Genomic DNA, 27509 nt, shown 5'->3' with positions numbered 1-27509 from the left:
TTTGTTACAGGCAGCATAGCCACCACACCACACTTTGTTTAGCTCATCGTGTGATAAGTTTACAGACCTTAGCCCACAAAGCATTTGAAATTCCTAAAGTACAGTATTATAAAGTATAAACAGGCACAAGAAGCTACAAATCAGTGTCAGTGTGAGTGTTTAATTCTTCTCCACCTAGGTAGCAATTTTACCAACACTCAATGTCAACTGATATAACCAAATCGCAAATCCATACACAAACAAGAAAGAACTTTCAAAATTCATCACCATATAATGGTCCTACTAGGAAAAAGAGTGGTTTTGGCCAGTAGCAATACTGTGGAGTACATCACTGAAAAGACTTGTCACTCTTGCCAATGATATATGAGGTAATTGAGCCATTTCCCAACACAATACTGCCACGAATTATACCTTAAAACATGCAGTTCTGAGGGTTCTTTTATTTTATGTTCACTTGGAAAATATCAAAAATTTATAGCCTTCATGGAGAAATAAACTGAAAACTGTGAAATGCCGTGAAAAATGCCGAATTACAATATCTCGGATGTTTGTTTTCCATCCACAGCCAATAGCTGCATAGCATGGTGACGTCACGTGCTAATGTACTGACTTCTAGCATATACTGATAACACAGTCTAACTTAACAGTCGCGACAATTCATTTACTTCTTGTTACCCACAGCGATAGCAGTGCACCAAGTGACCAGCAAGTGACACTTTTGAGTGCAATATCGTGTGAGTGCGAATACTATCATTACTATTTATTTGTAATCAATATAATGGAAGGAAACATTCCACGTGGGAAGAATTATTTATTTGTAACATAGTTTATACAATAGGAAACATATGCAGTGCAATAAAATTGATAATAAATAAAAATGACAGCACATTTGTCACTCTTCAGTTTCCTAAGGACTATAGGAGATTTGAAACAGCACTTTACAGAATTATTTATTTCTGATTCTCTTGTAACATACAGATATTTTCTGAAGAATGTCATTCTCCATCAATAGCAAAAAGTTGCTTGTAGACCCAGAAGACCTGACTTTTGCAGAAAGACAGCATATATCTACTCAACAAGGTAAAGTTTTGTTTGCAACTTACATCCAAATCGGTGAATATGGAATGTACAAAACTTGTGCAGAATGCAACACCTACATTATTTAACGTACAAAGTAAACCACCATACCCGCAGCTGAATGGAAAACGACACACATGTTATAATAAAAACGTCAAGGGGAATAAAACTGTTTCCCAACACAGACGAAACCAACTCCACACTACGAGGTGCATTCAAGTTCTAAGGCTTCCGACTTTTTTTCTCCGGACTGGAAAGAGATAGAAACATGCGCATTGTTTTAAAATGAGGCCGCGTTCAGTGTCAATACGTCCCAGAGATGGCAGCACCGTACGGCAGATGGAATTTTACTGCCAGCGGCGAGAATGAGAACTGTTTTAAATACTTAAAATGGCGACGTTTTCCTTACTTGAATAGCGTGCAATCATTCATTTTCTGAATTTGCGTGGTGTGAAACCAATTGAAATTCATCAACAGTTGAAGGAGACGTGGTGATGGAGTTTATGGATGTGTCGAAAGTGCGTTCGTGGGTGCAACAGTTTAATGAAGGCAGAACATTGTGTGACAACAAACCGAAACAACCTCGGGCTCGCACAAGCCGGTCTGACGACATGATCGAGAAAGTGGAAAGAATTGTTTTGGGGGATCGCCGAATGACTGTTGAACAGATCACCTCCAGAGTTGGCATTTCTGTGGGTTCTGTGCACACAATCCTGCATGACGACCTGAAAATGCGAAAAGTGTCATCCAGGTGGGTGCCACGAATGCTGACGGACGACCACATGGCTGCCCGTGTGGCATGTTGCCAAGCAATGTTGACGCGCAACGACAGCATGAATGGGACTTTCTTTTCGTCGGTTGTGACAATGGATGAGACGTGGGTGCCATATTTCCATCCAGAAACAAAGCGCCAGTCAGCTCAATGGAAGCACACAGATTCACCGCCAACAAAAAAATTTCGGGTAACCGCCAGTGCTGAAAAAATGATGGTGTCCATGTTCTGGGACAGCAAGGGCGTAATCCTTACCCATTGCATTCCAAAGGGCACTACGGTAACAGGTGCCTCCTACGAAAATGTTTTGAAGAACAAATTCCTTCCTGCACTGCAACAAAAAGTCCGGGAAGGGCTGTGCGTGTGCTGTTTCACCAAGACAATGCACCCGCACATCGAGCTAACGTTACGCAACAGTTTCTTCGTGATAACAACTTTGAAGTGATTCCTCATGCTCCCTACTCACCTGACCTGGCTCCTAGTGACTTTTGGCTTTTTCCAACAATGAAAGACACTCTCCGTGGCCGTACATTCACCAGCCGTGCTGCTATTGGCTCAGCGATTTTCCAGTGGTCGAAACAGACTCCTAAAGAAGCCTTCGCCGCTGCCATGGAATCGTGGCGTCAGCGTTGTGAAAAATGTGTACATCTGCAGGGCGATTACGTCGAGAAGTAACGCCAGTTTCATCGATTTCAGGTGAGTAGTTAATTAGAAAAAAATCGGAGGCCTTAGAACTTGAATGCACCTCGTAACTGTTACTTTTCAACCACAAATGGCAAGAATCTTCAACATATTTGTTTTTGAAGCAAAAGTAATTACATTTACAAAAATATTTATGTACTAGAAAATCAGGTGAAGTGTAAAAATAGGCAATAGACTCTGTAAAAATCGTGTGTGTGTGTCTATAATAAGAGCAGGCAACAACAGAAATATACACTGCTCATGCATGAAATATGTGTTCATATTCTCTTCCCTTCAATGGAGGGTGCTGCAATTATATAGATATTTGGAAGTATTTCTTCATGAGTAAACTGTAGTTCACTTCAGTGAATCATGAGACTTTGCTGTTTTTACATTTACTTCACATTAATTGATGTCTCTTGGTAATTTACTAATGTGGGGAATGCAAAACATTAAAACTATTTTATTAGTTAAGTAGAAAAATAATTAAAAATAAACACTGTCATTATCATGCACATAACTGTCTGTTTTCTCCCTGCTTGGAGTGCTAGTGTTGCTGCAAGTGTCAAACGGTAACAACTTTCACACCAGAGGGTATTGCAAATGTTATGTTAGACTATGGTGAGAAACAGCAGGCTTACTTGGCGGAATGTTCCATGGTACGCCTTATGTTTTCGGTCTATAGCAAATGGAGTGACTGCACCTTCCACTTAGGTTTAATTTATATTGTTATACCTCGTACACCCTTCACTACTGTGCAGTTATTTTACTTACAGTAGTTCTGCTCAGAGCCTGTCGACAGACTCCAGAACCTATTGTGTTTCTACCAACTGTAGCCAATGTAGGCTACTCCATTTGCTATGTGTGGTACTGCAGTGAACAGGACATGTCCAGTGAACAGCTGTGCAATAGCTTTTTCATCTTTGTCATAGGCTTCAATGATGTTTATGATAGCAGACAGGTTATTATAAATGTAACTGATTGCTGGGACAGACAAACACTGAAATCACAGGAGACAACTTTATTTTCACATTTACTGGTATAAGTAAGTACCACATGTGAAGGAAAACTTGTGTGTATATATGTGCTTTCACGAAACCTGCTGTGTTTACACTACAGCAAGTACAAGTTTGAAGTGCAAGTAGCGTGCGTTGGCACAGTGCTCCATTTCGACAACTCAGTACAATATACAGAGAAACGTTTGCAAGCAACACTCTTGAGGTCACTGCACTCGCATCACCAGAGTATGAGGCACTGTCATTGGCTACAGAAGGAAAACAGACACCCCCACATGTTATATTCCACTGTCTTGCACCGTACTTCACTGTTTTCGGTCTAATCCATCGCGTTCATTAATTTTTGCTTTTTTCTGGGTGAGAGTAAAGGAAAAAACCTCTCAAAAAATATATGTTTTCAGGTATAATCTGTCATCATAGCATGCAGGAAATTAGCTCAATTAACATGTACCCAGACATCAATTTCAATTTTTTGACAAGTTTTTACCTGGCTGTTACACACCTGTGATATTTTTTTAGGAACTGACGAAATTCATTACTACAACTTATTGTATAAACATTGTATTGTTCACCTAATTTCCTTCACTTTCACAAATTTTATAAAATGTATTGGAGAGGATTATGATTTTTAATCGTATCTGCCAATTACATTTGTTTTTGCTTGTATTTTGGGGGTTTTAACGTTTTCCTCGAATCTGCATTTTCCTCATTTTGTGTTTTTTAAGCCTGGACTGCAAGAAAATGAAAACTAGGGGTTTCTCTGTATTTGGTGCACCTGAAGATGAAGCTTTATATTTTTAAGCTGATCACGCAGTAAATTAAGAAATTACTTGCAACTGAAGTCGTTTTACTTATTCCATAAATCATCAGCAGCAGTTTAATCTGTGAATGTACCAGTATGTAGTTTTCAAATGATGAATCTGAAGTAAAAAAATAAAATAACTTGTCTTACAGTTGGGTAAATACGGTATATACAACTTTTCTACACTTTAAACAGATTTTCACTAAATCTATCACGGTCAATCTTAACATTAAAAAACAATGGTAAACATCAAGTTTTGATTCACTGCTCTATTTCATTTGACAGCAACCACCAGATCAAAGGACAGGTTCTGCAAGCCCGCATAATAATAAAACTGATGTTGAAATTGACCAATAGCAATACATTTTGAATAAAGTGAAAGTCATAAATGGAAATGACCTCTTTCAAATCCTTTATTGATGCTACTGATCCGAGCTACAAGAAAATTTTAGATATGACTATGGTGTCCTTTAAAGTGTTAGCTACAATTCACTGAAATTGGGAATTATCCTACAAATTTTTATACGTTTGTTTTATGCCATGCCTGGCATTTTCCTCACCGCATTTATTGTAATGTGTTCAGTAATAATATTAAACAATATGGAACTATCAACATGTTCAACCAATGTTCAGAAATACAGTAATACTAATGGCAACCTTCATTTATCTTTATATGAAATTTTATAACTTCAATTTATATTGAAATCTTCCCTTTCAGAGTAAAATTTGGGTTATTGTCTTTTATTGAAACACACATTGTATTCTAAGCAACATCTGCAGCCCACAGAAGTGAACGTTCTACACCGTGCATAAATGAATTAAGTGTCTCCTGAAATACTGTGTTACAGTTACTTATTTTGGTTAGGATACCGCTTTTACACAGAAGACATCATATCAGCTACTTGTATTTGTTGCTAGCATGAAATTAATCATTGACCTATGCAGCCAAATGCCTCAACAAACATAGTGGACATTTTAAATAATGTGTGAACAAATAGCTATCATACAGTGTTTTGAAAATTATGAAACGGAAACAATTGCACTTTCAACACATTTTTGTGTCATCTACATACTTTACCTACTAAATTTGCAACTGCATTATTATGAGGACATTTTTATTACGGTTAGCTTGATAACTTGACTGACACTGTTGGGAAATAACAAAAAGCGTAGTGATGCTAGATAACAGCAGAAACTCTGTTTGGCCATTTCAATATGTTTTTGGAGGAAAGATTGCTGTATCTACAGTGCCGAATAATCCTAGTCCTGCAAATTGCTGGATGTAGAGTCAGTACAAATGACAAGTGATTTTTCCATAGAAAATTACTTGCTAAATAAATTATTATAGATTTGGCATCTAAGGGCAGACCCAGCCTGTTAATACAGTAAACAGCGACTCCTAGCAGAGTAAGCAATCACCGCATCTCAGTCCCATTATGACAGTGTGGGACACGACAAACATACAAAATTGGTGACATTACATAGATATATGGCACCTTCATATATTCTCAAAAGAAAGAGTCAGTCTCATTTTCTTGTCTGTCACTTATAGCCATATATACAAATTACTTTTACTATAGTCATACATGTGTACATCTGATGGAACTATTAACACAGGGTAGTGCAGAAGTCACATAGCATTTCTAATATAACTTCTTTATTAGCAAATATATTCTCTCTTTAAGTTATGGAAAAGTGTGATCTACCTGCGCAAAAAAATTGTCACTTAAATTACCATCACCTATAGATTCATAAAATATGTAAATCAATGCACAACCTCTGCATCACCCTCTTGACTTTACCTCATCTTCAAATATTTCGGAGAACTTTAACATTGTCCTTAGGTTGCTATCTGCTTCCAAACAGCAATTAACCAACTGATGGCAAACTTCCAGTTTTGAAATACATGACATACATAAACTGACAGGCATCAAGTCATCTGGTGTCACCTGGTGGAAGAAATAGAAGAATTAAGACTGATATGAATTCACTATGCACATCATATTTTATCATGAAGCAAAACTGCCACTGTTCACAGAACCTACAACAACAACCATGACTGTTATAAATTTGTTTTGATATCTATGAGGACAATATTACTCATCATATAAATTTCAACTTTCTATATTACATTAGAACATAAATTGCTTGCATAAAAATTACAGAATGTTGCTATATGTATACCAAAAATATCTTCAAGTTTAAACCCTGCAAGAAAACAGATTGTAGCACTTCACATAAATATTCTTAGATAATGTCCATTAGCTAACACTTACTCAGAGATGTCAAAATATATGTGCTCCGTTTAAAAGTTTGTCTAATACCAAATTCTCAAAACATTTTTATTTGTCTCAGTGTACACATTTAATAAAGCACTTTAAAAGACAGTCTTGGCCATGTCAAAAAGTGTTCTTTTTCACGCAGGTTCTTCTCAGACTATGACTTTTTGCACTGTTGATCAAGTCAGTAAAGGTTAAAGTCTCTAATCAGTCACATAATCTTTCCTGAGACTTAATGCAGTGTTACATCTCAAATGAAACTTTGTACAAGTAAAAAATGACAAATCATACATTTAACTGTGACAATCTCCTAAATGAAATGCATCAAATTTTATACTGTAAAAATCCTAATATTTAAGGTTGTGCACTTTGTATGAAAGACGTGCATGTGCACAAGGCATAGAAGTAGCAAGAAACTTTAGGAATGAAAGGGCCAGCATAGCATGTGCTCTGACTGGGGAAATTGTGACAATAAGTTACCAAGCAGTTTCTGTCTCTAATTTTTTGTTGTTTCCTTATTTGTTTGTGCAATACTAGTTGATAATGTATAGGGTTCCTTGGACCAATAAAGTGAAACAGACAAACATCACTGGGCATAAGAAATACTGGTAGAACAGTGGATAAGAAAGATATCTTTTTAATTTAACAGACATTGTATAAGAGACAATTTGATACTGTATGTCATTTAGAATTGTTTAGATTTAAGTTGTATAACAAATTCTGGAAAGATGTGTTCAATGAGGATAGTACTAATAAGAAAGCAAAGATATTACTTGACCCCGTGGTCCATTATTTTAACATTGCCTTTCCCCTTAAAGGACTGGAACCAGTAACTCACAACACAAATAAACCTGTTTATAAATGGTGGATTACAAAGGCAATGCTATAAAAAGAAAACTATGTGCAGAAAGTAAAGCACGAAATGATCCCAGTTTTCATACTGTTTTAAAAATACAAAAAGATACTCAGGCAAGAATTAAGCAAGGCTACAAAAGTCACAAATACAACTTCTATAAAAGGAGTTCTAAAAATGTACGACAATTTGGGATGCTGTTAGAAGCATCCTTGGAGCTAGAGGTATTTAAAGTGTGTAGGTCATATGATACACAAATATCATATGAAAAGCAGATAAGTGAAGTTTTTACTGAGCACTTTTTGGGTATTGTCTGTAATCTTTCATCACAGATTACATCACACACATTGTCTTGTATCATTGGGTTTATAAAATCAGGCATATCATTGTTTCCTGCATCAGTAACTCAAGAACAAGTGCTGAAAATTATCAGTGGAAATAACAACTTATATTCATCTAGTGCTGATGGTGTGTGTGATTTTTATTACAAAATATTGCTCTAGAAATTATAAATACACTTAGTGATGTAATTTAAGTGCAGGTGATGTAATTAATTACAATCTGTTTCCCCAAAGTTTTCAGACTGGGTAAAGTTATTCCTCTGTTAAAAAAAGGAGACAAACTATGTAACAATTATCAACCAATCTGTTTTCTTTCTCTGATGTTGAAGATTATAGAAAAAGTAATGAATTGCCACGTAATTTCATCCCTTCATAAATATTGTCTGCTCACAAAATATCAGTTGGGTTTTCACAAAAACAGGGCCATAAATGAAGCTTTATTTTCTTTTACTAATCAAGTTCTAATGGCTTTAATGTTAAACATTCTTTCTCTGGTCTATTCATAGGTCTGACTAAAGCCTTTGACATAATCTCTCTCTGTTGCTTGAAAAACTAGAGTTGCTTGGCATTAGAGGCACTTGAAATATATGGTTTCATTCCTGCCTCACTAATAAAAGGCAGGAGGCTGAATTTTCAAACAAAGATGGTACTTAAGTTCTATCCAATGAAATTACGATCTGTTATGGTCACACTCAAGGTTTAGTTCTAGGGTCCTTACTTTTCCTCTTATTTATCAATGACCTTACCTCTGAATCTGCCTAAAGCCTTATCTGTATTGTTTGCAGACTATGCAAACTTCCTTTTCCAAACTCCTTCTTTTCAAGTAGTAAAGGGTATAAGAACAGATTCTTACAACAGGCTAATTTTCTGGACATACAAAAACAAATTATTATCAAACAAAAGCAAAACTGCTCATATGATTTTCAGTGTGCCCAAGAATCACCCTATCTACATGGAGTCCATACTAACTGAAGATGAAACAATAGAGCAAAACAATGAGATCAAATTTCTTGGGTTGTGGCTAAACAATGACTTCCAATGGAATATTCACAGAGAAAAACTGCTATTGAAGACTCTGTGCCATGCTTTTCAGATTCTTGATCAGTCCTGTGATATCTCAATTCTAAAAATAGTTTATTTTCCTTTCGTACACTCAGTTCTCTCCTGTGAAATCAATTTTAGCGGTGAGTGTTTGGTTAAATTTTTGTGATTCAAAAAAGGCTCTTAAAGATAATGAAACAGGTGGCTCCATCTACCTCCACTAAGCCTATTTTCAAGGAATTAAAAATATTGCCTGTTCCCTGCATTTATATCTTAGAATCTGTGACATTTTTTAAAAGGAATCTGCACTTGTTTGTGACCAAATGAGCCTATTTATAATTGTAATACTTGTCCTAGTGCAGACACTCACCTTAGTAGTCATACAGACATACCAAAAGTTTATTTGGTATTAGAAATATGGACAGTGTGCTTTACAATAAATTACCCTTTATCAGTCAGGGAAAATAGAAATGCATTTAGGAATAAAATAAAAGATTTCATTCTTACACACACTTTTTTACTCTGTTGATTACTACTTAAAATCTAATTTGTTTTAAAAGTTCTTGTACTTTTTAGTGTACAATGTGACTCTACTACAGTATGCCTAAATTTATAAGTTTAATGGAATAGTATACAATTGGTCTGGGTTGTGCTATTATGATTTTGTGTTTTGTTTTTACTTTTTAGTGCTACTAACTTGCAGTTATGTTTTTAATCTGATGTACTGGACTGCATTCAGTTATTTGTGTATTACCTCACATACAGCAAGCAGTCATAAAAATATTTAACCATCTCCCTTGTGAATTACAGGTGCTGTCACATAGTGACTGTTTTAAAAACTACTTCAAATTATTTCTGTTAAACAACTCTATCCTCTCCATCAATGATTGAATAGATTACCAACACTCTTAGCATAATAGTGAGTTACTACAAATACTATGCATGCAAAAGTATTGAAATTATGTATCATCATAAAGTGCATTATCTTTGAATAACAACCACTACGAATGCAGGTCTTTATGGAAAGAAATGTGGCAGTCAAAAATGGTTATTGTAAGTAAATATAAAAATAAATATTAAAGCAGTTCATTAAAAACCAGATGGTAGCCTGGTATCACAAACTAGAAGAAAGCTAGGTTAGACATGTCAAACAGAACTGGATGTACCAAATTAAGTGTAGACACAATGAGATTTCCACTCTGCAGTGGAGTGTGCGCTGATATGAAACTTCCTGGCAGATTAAAACTGTGTGCCGGACCGAGACTCGAACTCGGGACCTTCGCCTTTCGCGGGCAAGTGCTCTACCATCTGAGCTACCCAAGCACGACTCACACCCCACTCTCACAGCTTTACTTCCGTCAGTACCCCGTCTCCTACTTTCCAAACTTCACAGAAGCTCTCCTGCGAACCTTGCAGAACTAGCACTCAAAGAAAGGATATTGCGGAGACATGGCTTAGCCAAAGCCTGGGGGATGTTTCCAGAATGAGATTTCCACTCTGCGGCAGAGTGTGCGCTGATATGAGACTTCCTCATGGATTAAAACTGTGTGCTGGACCAAGACTTGAACTCGGGACCTTTGCCTTTTGCGGGCAAGTACTCTACCAACTGAGCTACCCAAGCACGACTCACGCCCTGTCCTCACAGCTTTACTTTCGCCAGTACCTCGTCTCCTACTTTCCAAACTTCACAGAAGCTCTCCTGCAAACCTTGCAGAATTAGCACTCCTGGAAGAAACATTGAGACATAACATGAACTTCTTACAGATGTAAACAATAATTCTTTTTCATCCATGACACAAAGCTAATAAAAAAAGTAGTCGATACAGTAACTTCTTCACCTGTTACCAATTAAGTACAAAAAATACGACAGGTACAGTATGCTATATTGCACATTATGCTGCCTTATTTTATTTTAAGTCTTCAAAAGCTCTTCTAAATTCAGTATTAGAAGCAGAATTCAGAAGTCTTAAAATCAAATAAGGCAGAAGGGATAGAATTTCTAAAATCATTGCGGAAGTGGCGACAAAATGATTACTCGTGTTGGTGTGTAGAATGTGAGACTGGCAATACATCACGTGACTTTCGGAAAAAATATCATCCACACAACTCCCAAGATTGCAAGAGTTGACAAGTGCGAGAATTATCACACAAACAGCTTAACATCTCACGAATCCAAGCTACTGGTAAGAACAATATACAGAAGAATGAAAACGAAAACTGAGGATCAGTTAGATTTATTTTATTTATTTATTTATTTATTTATTGTTCCGTGGGACCACATTTAGGAGAAGTCTCCATGGTCATGGAACGAGTCAATACATGAAATTATGACACGATTGTAGAAACAGATAAAATGAAACAAGTCGTTAGTTTAAATAAAGAAAATCAAGAATGTAACACTGGAATTTGCTTAATTTTTTATCTCTTCCAGGAGCTCCTCGACAGAATAGAAGGAGTGAGCCATGAGGAAACTCTTCAGTTTAGACTTAAAAGTGTTTGGGCTACTGCTAAGATTTTTGAGTTCTTGTGGTAGCTTATTGAAAATGGATGCAGCAGAATACTGCACTCCTTTCTGCACAAGAGTCAAGGAAGTGCATTCCACATGCAGATTTGATTTCTGCCTAGTATTAACTGAGTGAAAGCTGCTAACTCTTGGGAATAAACTAATATTGCTAACAACAAACGACATTAAAGAAAATACATACTGTGAGGGCAATGTCAAAATTCCCAGACTATTGAATAGGGGTCGACAAGAGGTTTTCGAACTTACACCATACATAGCTCGAACAGCCCGTTTTTGAGCCAAAAATACCCTTTTTGAATCAGAAGAATTACCCCAAAAAATAATACCATATGACATAAGCGTATGAAAATATGCGAAGTATACTACTTTTCGTGTCACTTATTTCAGATACTGTTCTAATGGTAAATAAAGCGGCATTTAGTTTCTGAACAAGATCCTGAACATGGGCTTTCCACAACAGCTTACTATCTATCCGTACGCCTAGGAACTTGAACTGTTCCGTCTCGCTTATAACATGCCCATTCTGTCTGATTAAAATGTCAGTTCTTGTTGAATTGTGGGTTAGAAACTGTAAAAACTGAGTCTTACTGTGATTTAGCATCAAATCAGGTTGACTTTAGGAAAGGTAAGGGCACCACAGAGCCAGTTCTCAAGTTGCGGTCGATAATGGAAGCAAGACTGAAGAAAAATCAAGACATAATCATATAATTTGTGGAGCTGGAAAAAGCGTTCGACAATGTAAAATGGTGCGAGATGTTCAAAACTCTGAGAAAAATAGGGGTAAGCTATAGGGAAAGATGGGTAATGTACAATACATACAAGAACCAAAAGAGAGCAATAAGAGTGGAAGACCAAGAAGGAAGAGCACAGATTAAAAAGGGTGTCAGAGAGGGATGTAGTATTTTATCTCTACAGTTCAATCTATATGTCAAAGAAGAAATAATGGAAATAAAAGAAAGGAACATGAGTGGGATTAAACTCCTAGGTGAAAGGATATCAGTGTTAAGATTTGCTGATGGCATTGCTTTTCTCAGTGAAAGTGAAGAAGAATTTCAGGAACTGTCAAATGGAATGAAAAGTCTAATGAATACAGATTCAGGGTGTATACGTGGATCAGGAAAAAAATTCCCAGATTTTTCCCGGATTTCCGGGTTAAAAATACACTTTCCGCCAGATGAAAATACACTTTTTCCATGTTACGTAACAGTATACTTTTCCTCGGAACTGTAAAACTTATCAAACCTTTCAATGGTTGTGGTTTTATACACTGACATAGAATTTACCGGCACCTTAGAAAATGAAACTCAGGGGAAAAAACATGTTTTGGAAAGATGACCGATGTGCAGTAACATGTACACTGCATATTTTCGTATTACGAAAGTATAAATTCGAATTCCACCAAACACCGCTTGTTACTTTCTAAAGGATTGAAATTGAGATTGCGATGCACTTTTGTACGCCAATCGCAGCTCATGTCAAGCAATCTCACCAGCCAATGACAGCTGGTGTTCAGAGTACAGGACACCTGATGTAGTCAGCCAACAGCAACATCACTGTTAAGAAGTGTGAACACAAAAATAAGAAAAGGTAATGGTTTAAATTAATATAGTGTTGCTACAAGAAAAGAAAAGAAAAGTTTTCACGTATAATGTTGGTCTCTAAGATTAATAAGCTGCAAGAGAAGCTAAGCTTTTTTTTTTTTTTGGTGGGGTTTAAGGGCGCTCAACTACGGAGGTCATTAGCGCCCAGTCACAAGTGTTAGATCACATGGAATCTAGTAAAACTCAAGGGGAGGGGGGACACCAGAAAGTCCATACAAAGATGCAGATAAAATAAGGAAAAAAGTTAGATGTCTTTGGACAAGCCAGTCAAAGTTATAAAACGCAGAACACGAGCAGCTGCTCGAGCGTCATCAGCTAAAATATCCGGTAGAGTAGATGGCAGGGACAGGACAACACGAGATTGACTAAAGCGGGGACACGACAATAAAACATGGCACACTGTTAATGCTTGACCACAAGGGCACTGCGGGGCTGGGTCACCGGAGAGCAGGTAGCGGTGGCTAAACCGGCAATGCCCAATCCGCAACCTGGTCAGAAGGACCTCTTCTCGCCGAGACGGTCGGGAGGAGGTCGTCCAAGCAGTTGGGAGCGCTTTTACTGCCCGGAGCTTGTTTCCTTGGAGGGATGACCAAGCATCCCACCACAATGACACAAGCTTCTTACAAATAACCCCACGAACGTCAGATGACGGGACACAATGGGAGGCTGGCCGAGGCAGGAGGACTGCAGCCTTGGTTGCAGCATCAGCAGCCTCATTCCCAGGCACTCCTACATATCCGGGAACCCACAGAAAGCTGAGAAGAGAACCATTATCAGCGAAAGAATGGAGGGACTGCTGGATCCGTTGTACCAAGGGATGGACCGGATAGGGAGCTCCAAGGCTCTGAAGAGCACTGAGTGAATCAGAGCAGAGTACATACGATGAATGGCGGTGGCGGCGGGCATACTGAATGGCCTGATGGAGGGCAAAAAGCTGGGCCGTAAAGCTGGAACATTAGTCGAGGAGCCGGTATTTAAAGGTGACGGCCCCGACGACAAAGGCACAGCCGACACCATTGTCAGTTTTGGAGCCATCGGTGTAAATAAAGGTGTGACCGGCAAGTCGGCAAACCGTGAGCAATACACTGCAGCCGGAGTACCCTCCTTCGGGAGTGAGCTGAGGTCGAGATAAATATGAACCGGAGCCTGGAGCCAAGGTGGTGTCGGGCTCTCACCCTCTCTGAAGGTGGTAGGGAGGGTAAAATCCAATTGTCGAAGCAGGCGACGGAAGCGGACTCCAGGGGGCAGCAGGGAAGACACATACAACCCGTACTGACGGTCGAGAGAATCGGCAAAGAAGGACTGATAAGAGGGGTGGTCGGGCATTGACAACAGCCAGCAGGCATACCGACACAGCAGTACGTCGCGTCGGTAGGTCAATGGTAATTCGGCAGCTTCAGCATAAAGACTCTCGACGGGACTAGTGTAGTAGGCTCCGGTCGCAAGATGCAACCTCCGATGGTGGATGGAGTTGAGACGGCGTAAAAGGGATGGCCGAGCAGACGAGTAGATGAAGCTCCCATAATCCAACTTCGATCGGACTATGGACCGATACAAGCGAAGCAGGACAGTGCGATCCGCTCCCCAAGATGAACCACTAAGAACTCGGAGGACATTAAGGGAACTTGTACAACGGGCCCCCAAATAAGAGACGTACGGAGACCAACAAAGTTTCCTGTCCAATGTGAGCCCTAGAAACCTAGTTGTTTCCACGAATGGGAGAACAACGGGACCGAGATGTAAGGATGGCGGAAGGAACGCTTTATATCGCCAAAAGTTGATACAAACCGTTTTCTCTTCAGAGAACCGGAAGCCATTTGCTACGCTCCATGAGTATAGGCTGTCGAGACAACGCTGAAGGCAGTGCTCCAGAAGGCATGTTCTCCGGGCACTCCAGTAGATCGCGAAGTCATCGACAAAAAGAGAGCCTGAGACATTAGGTGGAATGCAATCCATAATTGCCCTGGGGCAGAGGGGGCGGGGGCCGCAGGGGAGGAGGATTTGGAAGGGAGGGATTTGGGAGGTGGAGGCATAGACCCCGGATGGGGGGAGGAGGTGGAGGGGGGACAGGATAGGGGTGAGGAAACAGTGGAAGAAGTGGACACGACTAAGGCAAACGAAGTGGTCAACGTCATGGGATGGAGGCGGTCATACTTCTTCCTGGCCTCAGAATAAGAGAGACGAGCCAAAGTTTTGAGTTCTTGAATCTTCTTCTCCTTCTGATACGCGGGGCAGTCTAAGGATCTAGGCGAGTGGATGCCAGGACAATTAACGCACCGAGGTGGTGGGGTGCATGTATGTTCCTCACAAAGAGGACGTCCACAATTGCCACAAAGGGGCTCAGCCTCACACCGTGACGACATGTGCCCAAAGCGCAAACACCGAAAACAGCGCATAGGAGGCGGGACGTAAGGTCGCACGTCGCACCGGTAGCACATCACCTTTACCTTCTCTGGGAGAACGTCCCCCTCGAAGGCGAGGATAAAGGCCACAGTGTCGATGCGACGGCCTTCGGTGCTGCGCTGGACCCGCCGGACGAAATGCATGCCTCGGCGCTCCAGGTTGGCCCTGAGCTCCTCATCAGATTGCAGCAGGAGGTCCCGATGAAAAATAACCCCCTGCGTCCTACTCAGTGCCAGATGCGGGACAATGGACACTGGGATGTCCCCTAGCCGGTCGCACGCCTGGAGCGCCGCCGACTGTGTGGCGGAGGTGGTCTTTATAAGAACGGACCCTGAACGCATTTTGTGAGAGCCTCGATTTCCCCGAAGATGTCCTCAATGTGCTGAACAAAGAACATGGGCTTGGAGGTGGCGAACGTCCCCCCATCGGTCCGAGAACAGACCAAATAGCGGGGGAAGTACTTCGCCCCAAGCCGGCGGGCCTGTCCTTCCTCCCAGGGAGTGGCCAAGGGGGAAAGGGCAGGAGAACCAGAACCAGAGACAGTACTTTTCTTTTTGAAAGACTCAGCCGCAGAGCAACCTGATACATGTTGACGTTTCATCTGCGAAACGTCCGCCCCGATACCACCCACTCCAACCAGGGGCTCTCCCCACGGGCGCCACCCAGCCTCAGCAAGGGCCACCTGGCAGGATGACCGTTGCCGGGAATCCTGATGCCCCAAGGAGACGGGCATCTACTCCTTGGCCGACGTGGGGAGGGTGCAGCTCAGGTATCGGCAGTACGATCCCTGTGTTGTCAGGGGGCTACAACATAGAGGGTACATGACGACCCCACCACAACGGGCTGGCTACCGTGCTGGATTTCGGGTGCCATGTAAAGTCCATCATGATCGTAGGTGCAGATGGGGATGCACTATGGGCGTAACTTTTACAACCCATCAGGCGTTTAGGCCCAATTTGATGAATAGTGGGTATGGTTACAATGCCGTTACAATGCTGAGTGCCAAGGTCTTAGTGCACGGAGGACCAGTGATACACCACGTAAGGTGTCCTTCCTCAAAAGGCTCGTACTTCTGTAGAATTTTGAAAAATGGAGGTCAAACCCCAAGGGGGACCATTACATGGAAGGCCGAAACGGTTGAAACTCCTTTTAGTCGCCTTTTACGACAGGCAGGAATACCTCGGGCCTATTCTTACCCCGGACCCGCAGGGGGGAGAAGCTAAGCTGTGACACATAAAGATGATCTTTTTTGCGTGTGTTACACTTTAAGATACATCACACAAACATGCTAGTAAAATGTTTAACAATGACATAAGTGTCTGAACTTCTGGGCTCGAAAATATTCTAAATGGTCGTCCTCAAAGATTTTATTTTTGAATGAGAGTCAACCACTCTGTGATTTAAGAAATTCATTGGACATTCACGCACAGAGTTCATCTTGTGAAAAAGGAAATTTACTTTGAAAGTAGCGCTTTTCAAACAACCATTCGGAATATTTTCCCACAACCTGTTAGAAATAGATTCGTTTCAGCAGTTGCCAGAGAGTGCCAGATAACAGGTGTCACCGCACTTGCGCAGCTATGATAATGCAGGAAGCCCGTACATTTGAATGTGTAAAACATTAAAAGATCTTACATTATGTCATAAAAGAAACAAGACATTAGAGGATACACCAAGAGCATGGGAATTTTGTGAACCATACTAAAATGCATAATTCGACATCGAAACTGGCCAATAGTGTTGAATTAAACACTTTGTTTCAAATAAATTGACTGCCCGAAAAGATTAATAAAAGTCAAATTTCTTTCACCAACCGACAAAAATAACTTCATTGTTCTGTAAGGTGATTAACGCTCGACTGTCAGAAAGGTGGAAACAAAATAAAATCTGAAACTAATAACATATTTTAGCCTTCCGTAATTATGTGAATGTATTTTAATTCAGTTGATAGCTCCCAGCCACAGAAATCCGTTTTGTTTTCATTTGACGTGAGAGCAATAAACGAATAGGAAACAGCAAAATTACTTAACATAAACACGGGTCATACGGAGACTACCATCTCCCCAATACAACTCAGACTGCTCTGCGCATCAGGTCCAGATCTACAATATTTCCAAAACGGGCAATATCAGATAGGCGCTCCCCCTCCCTCGAGTGTTTGAGGTAGGATGGCAAAAATTTTAAAAATTAACTTTTCAAAGATATCTTCATTTTTTAGTGCACATCTTTCTGAAGAGTCTGATCCATAAAACATATATGTTTGTGGAAACGTAAGATATACTATTTGGTCTTAAGTGTGCCAAAGTGCAGTGCCACGCCTCTTCACACAGCATTCTTCCATCGCACGTCTCTGTATTTCACACTGTGGAATTCCAACGTGTAATATTTTGTAAAGGGTGCCATCAAACTATATTCAGGACAGTGGAAATTAAAATGTCCTGTGGTGCTTCTCCTACTCCCAGTTGCCCGATTTGACTTCCTGATCCTCTTTAAAAAAATCTCACAATTAATACTGGAGGGGATTATTTGTAACTGGCGAAACAAGAGCTCTTCAGAAAATTTGCACTCTTTACTGCCTATTAGCTAATAACTGTTTTGTGTGACATAAAATTAAATATAGCATACACAAAATGAGTAAAGACAAGAGACAAGCAAGACAGTACACAATTCTTCAATCCTTCAGTCCTAGCTTTTTTTCCCTCTAATCTTGCCACAGCTTTATATGCTGCATTTTCTTTTCTGGGAAAGAATCTACTACCTCATCAAAGTTTGTCAATGTTTTACTACATGTAAAAATGAAATGCCGTTGTCTAATACTGAAAAAGCTGTTAATACAAATAGTACCAAAGAATGGTGTGGTTACTCGATCTGATTACGTGTATTTTGTCACTGTCTGCTAGATAAAATGAAATAGGCCTGGCTAATATTGCAGCAATTGTTACGCACACCAAATAAAAGAGACTGTTTCAGCACAAATGGTCATTTTTATAACACGACAAAATATAATTCACGAAGTACCAATATCAAATGCCTATTAGGCCTACCACAAGCAAAAAGTTTAATGTTAGGAAATAGTTTCACATTTCATTCATACACACTAGCTTCTAAAGCATGAGATCAAAAAGCAGTGGTACGAAATTTTTATATAAATTCGGAATTGTCATATTCTTCCATAATTTGTGCCAGTCCCTGTTTCTTCTCCTTCCTCGTTCTAACAACCAATCTTGTCATCACTAATTCTGTAACTATTCCTGCCAGTGTCAAAACTTATTCTCTGGTTAACTTCACTAACCGTGCCACAATCACCGCTTTAGTTACCCCGCATTTATTCTTAAGTTAGGCTTTATTACGTGTTCATACAATGCATTTTCCACACGACTCCCAGAAAAGAACTTTAGTGGGTGCTAGCCGGGGACTATATAATTGGTCCTTAGTTGTGTAGCGGTCTGGCCAAAAATTTTCTATCAAAATTTCATTTTCTTGGATACACGGAGAAGACAATATGTGATCTTCGTGGCCAAAAATTTTCTGTCAAAATTTCATTTTCTTGGATACACGGAGAAGACAATACGTAATCTTCATTGCCTGTTATTCCTGTTAGTCGTTTATTTCCACTCTGCTAGTCTGAATCTATGGAATTCGCTAGTAATTATAACAACGCTGATCTTTTGCAAACCCAGTCAACCATACAGGGATTGGCATTCACCCATTCGGTTTTATTTGCTCAACTCTTATAGCCCTGTCCCTTTTGTCTGCAGTAAAGTTTATTTCTAGATGCGACGGGGATTCCCCTCACAGAGACATCACATACACTATGCACACATTCAAAAATCAACTTAGAATTTGATCAAAAATGTTCAAAAACCAACAGGGATCCGTTCAAAATCATATGAGTAATCGATAGACCAACATGTGCTGGATGCTAGGCGCTTTGTGAAGCAAGGTCTTTCTCTCCCCAATAACATGAATTTGCCCCCCCCCCCCCCCCCCCCCGTACCCTGAAACTGCCACCCGGGGCAGATACCTTAGTTTGCCCCCGCCCCCTAGTTTTGGGCCTGCTGCATATACGTGGATCTGGCAGCTTAGGCGCACCAGTAAAATTTTTCTGGATAGAATCTGGCTGCTTGCTGCTATTGCTTGTACAGCTAACTACCACACTTCTGTAACCAGAAGCGGGAGAAGGTACTACTCATATGTGACTCAACTGCACATGCGCATAAGCTCGCTCGCAACCCCTCAAACAAATCTAATGTAAACAGTTGTGACGTCACGCTCATCGGAGGCAATTTGTTGTTATGAAACATTGCATAATATGCCTAAAGCCTTTGACACATTTTGCTGTTGGCAGACACTTGTATGAGCACTGTGTTTTGTTGTTGTATATGGTGCATTTCCTTTGCAACTTAAGTTTTATTTTCATTTTTTTTTCTCTCATTCGTGTTTTATTGCTGCAGTATTATTCTGCAATAGCGTGATACAGCAATATTCTTTGTTAGAGTATTGGTTCTTACCAGACAAAATTACAAAAATTTAACTGAAAATTAAAACAATGAAAAATTCCCAGAATTCTAAAAAATGCCTATGTTTTTCCCGGTTTTCTCCCAGATGAAAACATTCCCGGGTCTTTACCGGATCTCCCGGTTGTCCTGGGTCATATACATTCTGAGATTAAGAACTGAGAGTAAATCAAAGGAAGACGAAAGTAATGAGAAGTATCAGAAATGAGAACAGTAAGAAACTTAACATCATAAATGGTGATCACAAAGAAGATGTTTTGGAATTCTGCTACCTAGGCAGCAAAATAACCGATGATGAACAGAGTAAGGACATATAAAGCAGACTAGCAGTGCTCAATGGGGAATTCCCGGCCAATAGAGGTCTCCTAGTATCAAACACAAGTCTTAATTTGAGGAAGAAACTTCTGAGAATGTATATTTGGAGCACAACATAGTATGGCAGTGAAATGTGGACTGTGGGAAAACCAGAACAGAAGAGAATAGAAGCGTCTGAGATGCGGTGTTTTGGAAGAATGTTGAAAATTAGGTGGACGAATCAGATAAGGAATGAGGAGGTTCTCTGTAGAATCTGCAAGGAAAGGAATATATGGAAAATACTGTCAAGGAGAAGGGACAATATCATGGCACATCTGTTAAGACATCTGGAGTAACATCTATGATGCTAGAGGAAGACAGAGACAGATATTGGGAAACCTCCAGCAAATAAATGAGGATGTAGGTTGCAAATGCTACTCTGAGATGAAAAGGTCAGCACAGGAGAGTAATTCATGGAGGGAGAGCCAGTACATACACGTACCAGCAATGTTCACTTTAGAGAAGATGTCCAAAGCAACCACCCCACACTTGCAAACACTTCAGCATTCTCTAGATCATACTAAGCTGGATTAAGGTCCACGAAACTTGGAGGTCAGGCCACTAAACCTCCAAGATCAATCCATTTCACTGGAAGTGCTTCATTTAATTAGTTACACACATTCATTCATAATTGTGGCGGTGCACCATCATCCTGACACCATAGCTATTGCCAAACACCAAGTGGCATGTTTCCTAATGTGTCAGGCAAAGAAACATTTAATACAGGGGTGCATTCAATATGCCCAGCAATGGGTAATGGCCCATAAGTATTCCTCCCAAAATTCTAGTCCACAGGTTAATACCAAAGATACTTGAAAGCCATTTACATGGGTGACATGTGGGTTGTGGTGGTTTTTTTTTTTTTTCCCATCAGTCTTCTGACTGGTTTGATGTGGCCTGCCACAAATTCCTCTCGTGTGCTAGTCTCTTTATGTCAGAGTAGCACTTGGAATCTACATCCTGAATTATTTACTGGGTGTATTCCAATCTCTGTTTTCCTCTACAGCTTTTACCCTCTACAGCTCCCTCCCTCAGGTTATTCACTGTGTCTTAACAGATGTCCTACCACCCTGTCCCTTCTTCTTGTAAGTGTTTCCCACATACCCATTTCCTTGCCGATCCTCGAGAGAACCACTTCATTTCTTACCTCATTAGTCAGCCTAATTGTCAACATTCTTCTGTAATACCACATCCCAAATGCTTTGAGTCTCTTCTTGTCCGGTTGTCTCACAGTCCATGCTTCATTACCATAAAATTCTGTGCTTCAAACATATATTCTCAGAAATTTCTTCCTCAAATTAAGACCCATATATGTACTAGTACACTTCTCTTAGCCAGGAATGTTGTTTTTCCAGTGCTAGCCTGCTTTCTATATCCTCTTTGCTTTGTCCGTCATCAGTTATTTTGCTGCCCAGGCAGCAGAACTCCTTAACTTCATCTGCTTCATGATCACCAATTACAGTGTTAAGTTTCTCGCTGTTCTCATTTCTGCTACTTCTCATTACTTTAATCTTTCTTCGATTTACTCTCAACCCATATTCTGTACTCATTCGACGGTTCGCCCCATTCGACAGTTCGCCCCATTCGACAGTTCGCCCCATTCGACAGTTCGCCCCATTCAGATCCTGTAATTCTTCTTCACTTTCACTGATGATACCAATGTACTTAGTGAATCTTATCTTTGATATCCTTTCACCTTCATATTAATCCCACTCTTGAATCTTTCTTTTATTTCCATAATTGCTTCTTTGATGTACAGATTGAACAGTCTGGGCTGTAAGGCGTCGAGATTTATGGGGGGACACCTTACATGTTGGGTGTCCCAGTTTTGTGTGTCATTTATAGTGTTGCAACACACTGGTTGTGCAACATGGGTTGGGTTTTGTGTGTATATTTCACTTGTTTGAGATTTAATAAGTGTGGCATGGACAGTGATGAGAATAACTCTCTTATGTAAGCTTGCATCTTTAAGTTAAGTAGAAACTGAGTGAAAGAATCACTGGAGGGGAAGCCAGTTTCAGTTACCCACACTGTGACGCAATGGCATACAGAGCCACAGCCTAGTCAAGGTCAAGCGCAAGTGACTAGCATGGCAGAGAACTGGGGAAGAACGGTATATCACATGAGTGGCGCATGAGGATGTAACTTACCATTCTTGTGGATGATAAAGTGTTACTAAGGGGGCTGGTCTTCCACCAGTCAGTCTTCCTCTCAGTAAAAGTAATTAACTATCCTGAATTCTGTGATGTTATTGATATTTTTTATTTTATGTTATTTGAGAAATTTAATGCCAGGATCCCCTTGTCTGAACAGGCGATACCTGAGATTGCTATAGCGCATTGTAATGACCCAACATGTACAAAAGTGATTCCAATAAATACTATTACAGGGAATTGTTGTTGTCTATTGTAAGACAGAGGTCCCCTTCATACCGCACTGGAATATATTAAGAACATTGATGGCAGCTATTCTTCTGAAGCCTAAACCCTTGATGAGTAATAGCACATGGAAGTGGAATCGTGCACACAATGCAAACATAGCATTTCCTTATTACCAACCAGAGGCATGTTTAGAGGGCGAAAGACTACACCCCTGTCTTACACCCTTTTTAATCAAAGTACTTTGTTCTATGTCTCCCACTCTTAATGTTCCGTCTTGGTTCTTGTACATTTTGCATATTAACCCACCTTTCCCTATAGCTTACCCTTTTCTCAGAAGTTCAAACATCTTGCACCACTTCACATTGTCAAACTTTTTTTCCAGGTCCACAAATCCTATGGACCTGTCTTGATTTTTCTTCAGTCTTGCTTCTGTTATCCACCACTACACCAGAATTGCCTCTCTAGTGCCTCTACTTTTCCTGAAGCCAAACGGACCGCCACCTAAAAAAATCTTCAATTTTCTTTTCCATTCTTCAGTATATTATTCTCGTCAGCAATTTGGATGCATGAGCTGTTAAGATGACTGCATGATAATTCTCGTATTTGTTGGCTAATGCATAAATAATTGTTTTGTTGCCACTTCCCCCAGTCATTTTAGATATTCTAATGGAATGTTATATATCCTTTCTGCCTTATTTGATCACAAGTCTTCCAGAGTTTTTTTTTTTTTAATTATGAGTCTATTGCTGGATTCAGTACCTCTTCTATATCGGTTCCTGTTTCTTCTCCTGTCACGTAATCAGACAAGTCTTCCCTCTCATAGAGGCCTTCAACATCCTCTTTCCACCTATCTGCTCTTTCCTCTTCATTTAACAGTGGAACTTCCATTGCACTCTTAATGTTACCACCTTTGCTTTTAATTTGAGGGTTGTTTTGACTTTTCTATATGTTGAAGAAGTCCCTCTGACAATCATGTCTTTTTCGATTCCTTCATATTTTTCCTCCAGCCATTTTGCCTTAGCTTCCCTGTACTTCCTATTTATTTCACTCCTAGGTGACTTGCATTTCTGTATTCCTGAATTTCAACAAAAAGTTTTGCACTTTCTTCTTTCATCAATCAACTAAAGTATTTCTTCTGTTACCCATGGTTTCTTCACAGTTACCTTTTTTGTACTTAAGTTTTTCTTTCCAGCTTTGGTGACTGCCCTTTTTAGAGATGTCCATTCCTCTTCACCTGAACTGCATACTGAGCTACTCCTTATTTCTTAGAACACTTCTTTGAGCATTTTTTTTTTTTTTCCTCCTGGCTACTCTCTAAACTTCAGTTGACTCTTCATCATTGCCAAATTGTGATCTGAGTCTATATGTGCTCCTGGGTAAGTCTTAAAATCCAGTACCTGATTTCAGACTCTCCGCCTGACCGTGGCGTAATCAAACTGAGAGTTTTCCCTTACCTCCTGCCTTTTTCCAAGTATATCGCCTCGTCTTGTGATTCTTGAATAGAGTATTTGCTATTACTAGCTGAAATTTGTTGCTGAACTCAATCAGTTTTTCTCCTCTTTCAATCCCAGTGCTAAGCCCATATTCTCTCATAACCCTTTCTTTTACTCCTGCCCCTACAACTGCATTCCCATCCCCTGTGACTATTACATTTTCTTCACCATTTACATACTGAATTACCTGTTCAATATCCTCATATACTTTCTCAGCCTCTTCATCTTCAGCTTGCAATGTTGGCATATATAGTTGAACTATTGTTGTAAGTGTTGGTTTGTTGCCAGTTCTGATGAGAACAACCCTACCACTGAACTATTAACAGCAACTCACTCTCCCCTCACCTTGCTATTAATAATGAATCCTACTCTCTTTTATACCATTTCTACTGCCGCTGATATTACCATATACTCATCCAACGAGAAATCACTGACCCCATTATATCTACAATGAGCCTCTGCCTTCCCCTTTTCAATTTTTCTAGTTTTCCTACATCTATGTTCAAACTTCTAACATTCCACGCCCCAACTCATAGAATGGTATCCTTTCATTGGCTATTCAATCTTTTTCTCATCATCACTTCCCCCTGGGGAGTCCCTTCCTGGAGATCTGAATAGGGGACTAGTCCAGAATCTTTTGCCAATGCAGAGATGATCACGACACTTTTTCCATTACAGACAAGAAGTCCTGTGGATACATAATACTTGTCTTTAATGCAGTGGTTTACATTGCCTTCTGCATCCTCATGCCGTTGATCATGGCTGATTCTGCTGCCTTCAGGGGTAGTTTCCCACCCCAAGAGAAAGAGAGAGCTCTGAACCTCTCTGCGCTCCTCTGCCCTCTTTGACAAAGCCGTTGGCAGAATGAGAGTGAGTTCTGCCAGAAGTCTTCAGCCGCCACAGCTGACGATTTTTATTCAAAATTTAGGTGGTAGCAGGTTTCGAACCTGGAACAAAGGACATTTTGATTAAGCTAACTGTGATTTTCCAGTACCTCCTGGCCTTTTCCAAGTATATCTCCATGTCTTGTGATTCTTGAATAGAGTATTCGCTATTACTAGCTGAAATTTGTTGCTGAACTCAATCAGTCTTTCTCCACTTCATTCCTAGTGCTAAGCCCATATTCTCACATAAAAAAGAAGCTACTCCTAGACCACAGATGCAACCACTCCATATTACGTTATTCATAAAATGTTTTTCACCTTCCACTTGGTGCAAAAGCCATTCACAAAATTGTACTTGTCAAATGAGGTCTTCTGGCTGCTGATGTTGAGTTAACGTGTAATGATACAGATGGAGTTGTTCATCATGCAACACATCAACCAGTCTTTAATATGATATACAGCACTTCCTTGCAATATCACATGTACTTTGCCAAAGTGACTGGGAAACAGTTTTAAGAATCATGTCCTCTGTTTGTGGAGTAATCTAGTCTTTGGACAACATCTGTCCACTTCTTGTGGACGAGGATTGCTGGTTTTACGAAGGCATTGCTCTAGGCAACAAAAATATTCTTATAAGGATGTCACATTTGAGGATAATGTGCAGCATACACAAGAATAGCAGCAGCAACTTGGTTATCAAATGCTCCCAATACCAATAGCATATCAACGTATTCAGCATTTGTGTACTCCATTGGGAAGTCCCCCTACATGAACTTGACAGGACCAGTTATGATCATGCACTGCACCATTGCTAGACATGTCAATGCAATTTAATGGATCCCACTGTCATGTGATAGGCTACTGTCACATGACAAAATGATGTAGTGCCAAAAAACAGAACGTCAGTGGGGAAAAGGTTATGAATGACTTGATACCATAGGAAAAATAGGTAGGCAGACACTGTACCCAACAACCTTCCAATCTGTCTCCTGCGATACTGCCTTCACATAGGCAACACAAATTGGAAACGTCCAGTGATGTAACTATAACACAAAGGTGCAATTGGAAAAGAATATCAACCCCCAAATAATTGACATCAATAAAAATTCCCAAATGTGCCTTAATTTGTTATTTATCCTACCAACATCTACCGCAGGGGTGAATGAAGCTCGCAGACTGGTGACAGGCAAGAAAGCGAGCTGTAAGTGACTGGGGGCACTACCACGTTAAAATTGTCTGTCGAAGAAATAAAGCAGAAACCCTGGGACGAATATCAAGGAGGCCCAAATCTCCCATCAGCAGGATCTCGCCATAACCTCATGGGGGGGGTGGGGGGGGGGGGGGGGGGTTGCGACAGATAAACATGCCCGATAAGTTCACTTCAGGACATCATTGCAGGAAGGAGAAAAATTTGTGCAACAAAATAGGCTTTACTCAACACACGAGTTTCCAGCATCCAAACCTTATGAAGTAATGAGAAGGATTGTGTATGAGGATCATTCTTGAATCCTACGTGTGACAGACTTCCGATTTAACGGAGCCACCTTCATTCAACAATAACAACATCCGATGACTGATGGTGGGCTACTGCCACAGCCTACAAAATCTAACCATGTCAAATCCCCACAAACTGAGTAACCGACATTTCTGGTTGTTAATCCATGCTCCCATAAGACGACAACGTGCATCCAAAATGTGATTGAGTACCAGTATGTTCTCAAGAGTAAGAAGAAGTAGCATAATGTCATCAGCATATGTGCAGATGATAAACCTAACCTTTCTCCCAATAATGACCAGCCACTCCACCAAGCAGCTATGAACCACAATAAGGGGTCCAGAAATAGCATGAATAATGACACAGACAGGAGACTCCCCTGTAGGACACCTCAAAACATTTTTATGAGGGGAGTAAGGTGACCATTCAGGTCAATAGACACTCGAGTACCAGTTATTGCAGAGATGAGCATCCATTGTGCAGTATCATTAAAACTAACAACCGTTAACACTCGCAACAGAAAATTGTGACTAACTGAGTCAAATGCATGATTACAATCAATAAAAAGTAAAGCTCCTCACACAGGAAAAGTGGAAGCAACTGCAATGAGATCACAACATTCAGCAACAGGAATCAGGAGAGTATGACCTAGGATACAACTTTGATAATAGGCATCTATGCCAGGAAGCAAAACCGACAAACGGCTATTTGTCATGTGAGGTATGATTTCACAATCAAAACTGAGTAGCATTGTTGGTCAGACCTGATCCAAAGACAGATGTCCCGTCTTTTTGGGAATTAAAACAATTTTTCCATCCTTACAGGATGGTGGAAAGTGTATCCTTCCACCACTTCATTCACCATAGATATTAATGTTATCTCCTATGAGATGTGGAAACCAAACCATCCAAATTCAGCGATTTGTGGAAAGTAGAGTTAACTACATTGTCAGATACCTCCTCACAGTGAAAAGCTGCCAGAAACTCCTCATGGAG

General features: G+C 40.1%; 1 protein-coding gene across 4 annotated transcripts in view; it reads right to left on the bottom strand.

Annotated features, from left to right (window-relative positions):
• Positions 1-27509, bottom strand: part of LOC124795243 (zinc finger protein 250-like) — a 182907-nt gene that overhangs the window by 116366 nt on the left and 39032 nt on the right. For all 4 annotated transcript variants that reach the window (XM_047259173.1, XM_047259175.1, XM_047259176.1 and 1 more), the window contains exon 5: positions 6151-6297. In XM_047259173.1, coding sequence (XP_047115129.1) covers positions 6151-6297 — 147 coding nt within the window. The remainder of the gene's footprint in view (positions 1-6150; positions 6298-27509) is intronic.

The sequence above is a fragment of the Schistocerca piceifrons genome, chromosome 4, assembly GCF_021461385.2.
Source record: "Schistocerca piceifrons isolate TAMUIC-IGC-003096 chromosome 4, iqSchPice1.1, whole genome shotgun sequence".
NCBI classification, from domain to species: domain Eukaryota; kingdom Metazoa; phylum Arthropoda; class Insecta; order Orthoptera; family Acrididae; genus Schistocerca; species Schistocerca piceifrons.
This window is presented reverse-complemented; position numbering and strand designations above follow the sequence as displayed.